The 9,453-nt window shown below is 45.8% G+C and overlaps 1 protein-coding gene across 1 annotated transcript; it reads left to right on the forward strand.

Moving 5' to 3' along the window:
- The first annotated feature begins 103 nt into the window (after nucleotides 1-103).
- PHF5A (PHD finger protein 5A) lies at nucleotides 104-6,985 on the forward strand. Its single transcript, XM_086610183.1, has 4 exons — nucleotides 104-167; nucleotides 1,557-1,580; nucleotides 3,002-3,168; nucleotides 6,246-6,985. Exons 1-4 carry the CDS (start codon nucleotides 116-118, stop codon nucleotides 6,333-6,335), a joined length of 333 nt encoding a protein of 110 aa, XP_086466309.1. The 5' UTR covers nucleotides 104-115; the 3' UTR covers nucleotides 6,336-6,985.
- The last annotated feature ends 2,468 nt before the right edge of the window (nucleotides 6,986-9,453 follow it).

Here is a 9,453-nt window from a genome sequence, read left to right on the forward strand (position 1 = left end):
CGGCGCTTTGTCAGGCGCTGTCCTCACCCCAGCCAGGACCGCGGCGGGCAGCGCGGGTCGGAGGTGAGCGCGCGGGGCGGCAGCAACAGCAACAGCGGGCGGGTGTCGCGTCGCCATGGCCAAGCACCACCCGGACCTCATCTTCTGCCGCAAGCAGGCGGGCGTGGGTGAGTCCCGGAGGGGTACCCCGCCTCGGCCCCTCTCCGCTGTGGGGCGAAGAGGAGGAGGAGGAGGAGGAGGCGCGCGCGTGTACCGTTAGCGGCCGTTAGGCGCGCGCGTGGCCGTTAGGCCTGGCGGGGGGGGAGGGGCGCCCGCCTCGCCCCTCCCTCTCCGTTTTATGTCACTTTTATGCTGATGTTTTGCCGTGGTTCGTGCGTTCTTCCTCTGCAGTGGGAGAGGAAGCCCCGTAAGGGAGGCTCCGGCCCGTACCCTGCCCCGGGTGCGCCCTCGGGGGCCCGTCCTGAGGCGCGGGTGCTCCTGGGCCCGTCTCAGTGCGGCTGAAGGGCTGTAACGCCTGCGAACGGCAGCCTTTCGGTCGGCAGGCGGGGGAAAGGCCGGTGAAGCTGATGGCTATACCCACAAACATGCGATTTGGACTTGCTTTGCTTCTGTGGCGTTGGCCATACCGGCGCAGCGAGGACAATGGGCTGAAGGCTTCAGCCACCACTGGGAGCATCCTTCTGGCTGCAAGATAAAATTGTTTTCCAGGTTATACTTGTATACAGATAATAGGCTTTATTCTTTTCACTTGGGTCAGAATTTGCCCTGCTAAGTCTCATACAAGATTAGTCGAGATACAGCTTCCGGTTTTTCTTCGCTCCTTGGAGTGAAGCAAATTTAACATGCAATTTTTGGAAAGAACTGTAAACATAAACCATTCAGCTGTGCTGTCCGTAGGAAACTTCTTTTTAGAACAGTTAATGTAGCTAACAGTCTATCTGTGTTGAAAATTAATTTCCAGCCTGGTGAATCCCTTGACCCTCAAACTTCAACTGAGTCACTATTTAGTCTTTGTGAAGGTGTGTGTCTGGTCTTTAGAACTTGATATTTATGGCATTTACCCAAGTTACTAACATCACTGTTGTCAGTTTCTTAGACAAGTGACAAGACTTCTAAGATACCTTTAACTACCTTTGTGCTGTGAAGTGAAGAAGATATTTGGGCTGTCTTCAGTCAAATAAACACTTTTTTTTTTCTTGTCTCATTAAAACCAGTGTAAAAGTTATGCCAAGACTCATGTATAGGATTTCCTTTGGTCCAGTACGTTCGCTGTGTTTGAAATAGAATAACGAATGTAGGTTTTCTTACTGTCAACGGGTGTCATTGTGCAGTCATGGTGCATGTAAACCTTGATCGTGGTAGATGTCTCCAGGAGGGTATATATTGTTTATCATAAATGTGTTTGTATTTATGCTCAAACTGTTCCTGTCATTTACTTTTTTTTTTAAAGACTGCTCACTGCATAAGATAATCATTTGACGTTCAAGCTTGTAGTTACTTATATTTTATTCCTGCTTCTGCCTCAAATAATTTTTTTCTTCTTTTTCTTCTTACAGCAATTGGAAGACTTTGTGAAAAATGTAAGTATAGCTTCTACATATAGTTTCTTGAGAACATGTTGTGGTTAGAACATACAGTTTGAATTTGAGGATTGGATTCTATTTTTGCTTTAGCCACGAACTTGGTGTCAGTCTTTGACATGGGAAGACTTAACTTCTGTATTGCAAGTGCAAATTAGTGAATACTTACAAAGTTATGTGCTCAAATAGGTTGTCACACAAATGCATGCTGTTCTTGAGTATACGCTGCCAGCGTTTTCAGTAGCTGACCCTACAGTGACTTCTTGATTGATTCCTTGTAATCTGTAATACAAAATGATCAGTCGTTTCGAAGCAGGGGAAAAAAAAGGCAGTTTTGGAATCTGACTTCTTCACACCTTGAGAAAGGTTCCCTTCAGCATCTAGGAGAGTAAGAAATGGTGGTGATGGGGGAACATCTAGAGTTAGAGCAGAAAAAAACCCACAGAATCAAATGCCAGTGCTCAACTGTAGAAGAGAAGAAAGAGTATGATCTGTCATTAGATCATTTTAGGGGAACAGAGCAAATAACACGACTAGTTCGTGACTCAAAAATAATATGAATATAAACAAAGTGAGGAGAAGCAGTCTGAAGCAACAAGATTGTTTCCAAGAGCACTCAGCAGTGACATAGGTTCTCGTTGGTAGTAGTTCAGGGTTGTCTTGCTGGAGGTTTAAGAGCAGGTTAGATGAGCCGTTTGTGGGAGTCAGGATTAGATGCCTTGAGAACTGGTAAAAGGATATGAAGCGTTTCATCCCTAGGTCAGTGTTTTGGATAAGGTCCAGCACGGCAGAGACTGTCAATGGCATCTGATGGCTGCCTGCCTGTATCATATGAGTACTTGAATTTCACTCAGTTCCTTGTGAGAAAGCAAGAGCAACTTTTGTGAAATGGCTGTTTATGCCAGTTTGCCCTTTCTTTGGCCTTCTCACAGATGAAGGATTAAAAGGACCGTGAGTACAATCTCTTATCTCATCTGTTGGATGATAGTAACTCCAGACTTTTGTTGATGTGGCACTGGAGAGGAGCTTACACTGCTGCTTCTGTATAGATAAGGACACTAGTCCTGTCAGTCCAGCATTTTTTTCACCAGTGAAAAATTAAGGAAAAGTTCTAGAGTAAAAGTAATAGTATGATATAAGCAGGTGTTGGCTAACCACAGAGGTGACTTTGGGTTTCTTCCCTGATTGTGAATGCATGAATAAATAAAAAAACTCAGATATTTCAGGCTACTGGCCCTTGTTCCCCTCAAGTCTGTGTGCAAATACGAAGTTGCACCCTGTGCCTGCAAGATGAATTTCTGCAGTTCAGTTGTATTGTCTTTGAGCGTACAGGCAAGTTCTTTGACTGGGAAGCTTTTCCTGTTCTGTGTGGGGGTGGAGAAGAGGACGTTCTGTAACCAAAGGCTCTGCTGTACTTGCAGGTGATGGCAAATGTGTGATCTGTGACTCCTATGTGCGGCCCTGCACTCTCGTGCGCATATGTGATGAGTGTAACTACGGCTCGTACCAAGGGCGCTGTGTGATCTGCGGGGGTCCGGGAGTGTCTGACGCTTACTACTGCAAGGAGTGTACCATCCAGGAAAAAGATGTATGTTGTCATCCAGTCTGCTATTGGATTGGTTATGTCTTTATTTGGTAGCCATGCTTATCTTTAAGGGGCTCAAAGGTAGTGAAATTAGTACTGGGACATGAGATGTTTGGGTTCTGCTACCAGTATTGGCACTTGCTTTTGTTACCTTGTACCTTTCTTCCCCTGTTGGTAGTTCCCGGTGTTTGCAAAGCATTTTGAGATATCATTGCACTTTGAGGTGTTGTGTCTCTCTTCATCCCAAAGGACCTTTGACTGCTTTGCACTTCATGCTCACAATTCGCTTCCTCCACACACTGCTTGTTACCACTTTAAGTTGTTATCTTACTAGGTCTCTCAGCCTGGGTTTTAATCAGAGTCAGAGATACTCCAGACACTGCAAAGGCAGTGGTAAAAGCAGCCTCTCACTAGAAGTCCATTATCAGCCACTGACCAAGGGCCTGTACGGTACTGTAAAGCCTATGGAATCACCACCTTAGAGCTTAGTGTCCAGTGTCCTCGCTGCTAATTGTTTTACAAGTTTAAAGTTTCGTGTACAATTTCAGTGGGATATGATTTATTTTTTGTTATTCTTTTCTGGAGTGACCTATATTACAGACATCTCTCTCTCTGCTAACACTTTTTGGAGTAATGATCCCGTATTTCTATAGTCAGTGCTATATTCTTTTTATAATCTGCTTGTGCTGAAAGATAGCCACTGCACATGTGAAACGAGGCAGCTGTTCACCTCCTGTAAGGTATTTGTTAATATCAAACACAATGAATGCAGGACATGAATGAAGTGGTAGAAGGACCTTAGGGAGAAGCAAGAGCTTACAGTTGTAATATCCCCAGACCTGATAGCTGTGAGAGTGTCTGTTAAAGGTTGTTTGGATTTTGGTGCTTTGCAAATGCCGTCTCCAGCACACCCTCATGGCAGTGCAGAACATGCTGAGAGAATGGTTCAGATCGGTTTAGTGGAACATGCTCAGGTGCGTGAGTTGCTGATTTAATTCTCTGCAGCACGTATGTTTTCTCTAGAGGTCTGCAGCTAAATTCAGGACAGGGGCAGGTCCTTGTTTGAATTTGGTCATTAGATCTGACAGGACCATAATCTTTCTTAGTATCTAAATATAGATATACATGCTGTGGTGGTGGTACTGCCTCCTACTTCAGAAATGCTGTGAGAAACAGTAGTTTTGTTCACTTGCCTTTGGAACAAAGACACCTGGCTTGATAAGTCATGAGTCAAATAGGCTTGGTTTTATTTTTACCAATTCATATTGATTCCCAAGAGGTATTTGTCATAACCTAAGCTGGCCTCTATCTTATCATGTCTGGTTCAGGTGTGAAATAGCCAGCTGCTCTGCAAGGGAGGATTGTAGAAAATGTAGAGCGGGAGGAGCAGGAGAATGACAAGTCAGAACTGAGGTATTTTGACAGCTGGGTGAAGGCTGCTGTGGGTGAAGACAGTTGCTCTGTACCAGCAAACACAAACGTTAGGGATTATTGCAGATGTGAAGTTGCAGATCTGAAACATCAGATTGGACATGATTGACTTGCAGGATTGAAAAGTGCTGACACAGGTGTAGGGTGCCCAGAACTAGAAAAGTTGTGTGCTCCCTGTCACAATTAGCTGGTGCCGATGTGAATAAGAAAAGCAGATGGACAGAGCCCTAAACCTGAAGCTCTAACACTCCAAGGTTTCAGTCACAGCACTTCCATCATCCTCAGAGAAAGACTGGAAAAGATAGTGAAGCAAGAAAGCAAATACTAAAATGGAGAGAGGAGGTGGAATGCTGTTGGGCATGAAGCAAAGAGCCTGGTTACTCCTGGTTCATTTGTTGTGGTGGACAGAGGAATGAGGTATTGTTTCACTCTGCTTCGATCTGTGGGTAAGGGCTAAAATCCCACCTTGACATGCAGGACAGCTCTAAGTTGCAAAATGTAATCCACTCTTGGAGACAGGAGCATTCTCATGTGCTGCCTCCTTAGGAGGAGGTGGAAGAATGAAGAGACCCCTGCAATAATGCTGTCAAGATTGTCACAGACTCCCCGGATCGTGGGAGGCAAGGCTTGGAAGAGTCCTACTGTTGAGATTCAAAATTAAATAAGGAGCAGTAGCTAGAAATGGGTTGTGACGGGTGTGTGGGGAGGGATGATTTCTTTTCCCATCTTCTGTTGCTTCTACCATGCAGACTCTCCCCACTGAGTTGCATCTCCTGTACTGGAGCAGGTATTGGTGGGGCAGCTTGGGTGCAGTTTCTACAGCAACTGACATCTGCCCAGAGGCTTTCTAAATCTAATCCGCTCAGGCTTACACAACAGCCAAGGACACGTGTTCCTCTGCCTGCTGGGCCTCTCATAGCTGCTGTTGCCAGCCACAATGTTTTTTCCTCAAGAGTTACGGAGATGTTGGGCTCAGGTGGCCAAATGTTCGCTAGTACACCCAAAGGTGCATCTCTGATTTATCTTTGCAACCACACCTCTGACGTGGGTCTCCCTCACTCCCCTTCTTGCTTTTCTTGTGGCTTTTTTCTCACCGTCTGCTGGAATTCAGGTACAAGAAATTTTCTGAATAGCTGTCCTCTCCCAAGATGACCATACAGCCTCTGCAGTAAACAATCTAGGATGCAGGAAATCTGAGATTCAGTTCTGCTGTCACAGCTGGGGGGAGTCCCTAAACATGAGAATGACTTGGTGACATCTAAAGCAACAAGATTCTTTTTGGCTAAGGAGGGGACAGGTTATTTCTTTGGGCCCTATAAATCCTGCATGTCTTAATTTAGAAGGAATACAGTCTTGAGGCACTGAGCATCTTTTTCATTAAACTACTGATTTTATATGAGCTGTTTTCCATCTTCACCCTGAGGAAGAGAATGTCCCAGAGTAATGTTAAAAAGTCATCCATCCTCTTTGTTCCACTCTCTTGCTGGTAGTAACCAGAATTGGAGGGCAGTTTGTCTGTTCAGGTGTTCAAAATTTGTGTTGAGGACTGGGTGAGGAGCATGGGAACTGAGAATCTACTAGAACTATGTAAGTGATGATGATATTCTGTTTGCCCATTTCCTAACTTACGTCCTCTTTTCTTCTTACAGAGAGACGGTTGCCCTAAGATCGTCAACCTGGGCAGTTCCAAGACAGATCTCTTCTACGAAAGGAAAAAGTATGGCTTCAAGAAGAGGTGATCCTATCCGTGCACGGCTACACCTCCTGTCGGATTGGCAAGAGGGTCTTGGAACATCTCTGGACTTTACTATTATTGAAAACCAGTTGATTATTTTTTTCCATAGCAGTACAAATTCAGTAGTATACTTGGGATTGGAGAAGTAACAGAGTGAGTGGGGACTGAAACCTGATCAGAACTGACTATCAGAAAGAGCAACTGAGGATTACTGTCTCATATTTTCAGAAGGTCTGCTAGTAGCTGCCCCAGCTCTCTACAAAAAACCTAGTGAGCAAGTATTTACGCTTGCAGGAGACTAGCTCAGTAAAAAGCAAGTGCCGTTTCTGGTGTGGGTAGTTCTTACCAGGTCTCCTCTCAATTGTTTGAAATGGCCCCATGCATCTGTATTGAAGAACAGAGCTCCAGTCCCATGTGCCCACTCCCCCCTGTCCCTTCCAGTATATTTCCATGATGCCCTGTTTTGTAAGGAACCTGCTCACGGCTGGTGCCTTCCTAGGGAGAGCACAGCTGTTCTATGTTTTCTTTGACAGATTAATCCAAGGCCCTTTCTTGTAACCATTTCTGTAGGGTGCATACCAATAAAGCTTCTTCTTTCTTTTTTTTTTTGTATAACAAGGATTTCTTTCCAATTCATTCTGTGCCTAGCCTCTCCGGAGCTTTCTGGGGACACGCAGGGTTAGCCCAGCTAGAGCTGCACAATGGGTTATCTGGTTTCTGACAGTGCCTGCTTATGGCCATGTGACCTTGCTGCAAGGAGCTTCGGGGAATGGCTACCGCTTTTGTCTGACTGTGATCCCAGTCACTGATCATTTTGTCCCGTAGCGTGAGGATCGCTGAGCTTGTAACCCTTATGCTAGCTAATACGGCTGTGGATGTTGTTTCACCATGCAAACATCCAATCCCTTTCTAAAACCTACTAAGCTATTTGACTTGCTGTCCTGTTCTTGTGAATAAGTTAAAGCCTTCCCTGCTGTAACTGGAAACCAACTATTGTGTTCTAGGCTATTAGCCGAATGCGTGCGGAAAACCAGAGGCTGCTCGTTTGTCAGATACAAGTACAGGCTAAAAGCAGTCTGTTGGCTCAGCAGAGATCTGGGAACAGGCGCCTTTATGCGGAGGCGGAACCGATTTCCCTACTAGTGCGTGCGCTCTTCTGATGGTTAAATTAGGGTCCCAGCTCAGCGTGCCCATAGTCCTTAAAGTCTTTGTTGTCTGAGCAGAGTGTGTGCTACAGTAACGGGATTCTCTTTGCGCAGTCTTGGGGTGCAGAGCCTGTTTTGTGCCCCTTCCAGGATTTCAGTTGTTACCCTGAGGTTAGTACCGATTCCTCTGACTCCTCTCTGGCTTAAATGCCTTTTCTACCTGCTCCAGCCATTTAGGTGTTTCAGATAAGAGTGAAAACAAGCAGACAAGTTGTGATCATCTGCCCCTTAAAAGTCGTTTCTTCCTGCCGCAGCTGGCTTTAGCTATGACTGGTCCTACAGCTATCTCAGCTGCTCCTCCCTCTCCTCCCCCAGCTATTAATTCTGTCAGATTTCTCTTCCAAGCTTTTTGCAGTCCTGAGAGTTTCTTTATGTCTTCTTCCCTGCACCGTGGTTCTCTTACACAGCTCCTGGTTAATTTTTATTAACGTGGATGCCATTCGCCAAGATCTTCAGATCAAACTGGTTCTTTGGTTCCAGTAAACCCACTCTCTCAAAGGAATTCCACCTAAATAAGCAGCTGCCTCTTATTCCTGACTGGGAAGCCCATATCAGTGCCATTATCAGCCATGTTAAATTCTGTGTTTCTTTAGAAGCAGGGCATGACATGCAGATTTTTTTGTACTTGGAACTCTATCACTTCAACCAGAATTTATCACTTGCTCTCAGTCAGGCTGCCCGAATTATCGCACTAGGAATGCAGAAGGTTTATATGTATTTTTTTCTTTCCGCAAAGTTTCTGAGATAACAAAAGTTTTTTTGGTGAAGGTAGAGGGAAATGAAGTTTGAATTATTTATTTTGTCTTGGAGTTATTGCCCCTAATGTAGGGATCCCTGGAAGATCTAATTTTAGAGCAGCCCTTGTTCCTCATCATTTAGCTGGATCAGCCAGGCAGGGGTTGCTATAGAGATATGAGTGTCCCCATCCCTTCCCCCACCCCCAAAAACGGCTGAGCATACCTACTTTCTTGGCACTCCCGGTGCCCTCACTCTGACTGCTGGGTATATCGGTCTGCGTTCTGGCAGCAAGGAGAGTTAAGCTGCCATTTCTAGTTGTTCTGAGTCACTGGGCAGGTGGAGAGAGGGAGGGACGGGCTTTTTCCCCTTCGCCTTGTTTGCACAGACAGCTCTGGGGAGAATGCCAAATGGCTGCTGGTGCTCTGATCAGTTCAGTGCCGCTGCCTTTCTGGTACTTTCAGAGCACGGACGGGACATTGCCCTGAAGCTGCTAATTCAGACAAGGGTAATGGATACAGTTGGGTAGCCCAGAAAAACTCAGCCTTGCTTGCGTGGTACTGATTTCTGTTCACCAGCGAATGAAACCCAGACAGGGCCCCTAGAAAAGTGCAATATTTCTTACCTAAATAGATTTTAAAGTACTTGTCCAGTAGAAGGAGGTTTCCTGGCACTACTGGACACTGGAGCACGTGCAAAAAGGGCACGCTTCCCTGCAGGGAGGGAATGAGACAAGACATGTCCTGCTACTGTGTGCCTGCCAAGCTCTGTAAGCACTTCACCAGACCTTGGAGTCTTAAGCAGCCTGATTCAGGGGCTCCCTGGCTGCCAGCTGTGAGCACTTGCATGGCAACTGTGAGGAAGGGTGGGAGGGACAGGGACAGGGACAGGGACGGCTGTGCTTCTGTGGCAGCTGAACCCCTGTGGTGCTGCCTGCAAATCCTCACTGTGTGGAGCTAAATGTGTCTTCCTGCCCTTACTTTTCTAGGTAGGGTTATTGCTTTTTTTTCTTTTTTACTCAAAAAGGTGTTATGTAATAAGTAAAAAAAAAATCCCTGTATTTCAAATATTTACTTTTTGCGGGGGGGGGGCGGGGGAGGCGGAACATGGGACCTCTTGGCCAATTAAGTAATGGGCCTCTTTGTTGCCAGTACTAACAAGACATTGCTGCATTCTGAAATG

The sequence above is a fragment of the Tauraco erythrolophus genome, chromosome 4 (genome assembly GCF_009769465.1).
Source record: "Tauraco erythrolophus isolate bTauEry1 chromosome 4, bTauEry1.pri, whole genome shotgun sequence".
NCBI classification, from domain to species: domain Eukaryota; kingdom Metazoa; phylum Chordata; class Aves; order Musophagiformes; family Musophagidae; genus Tauraco; species Tauraco erythrolophus.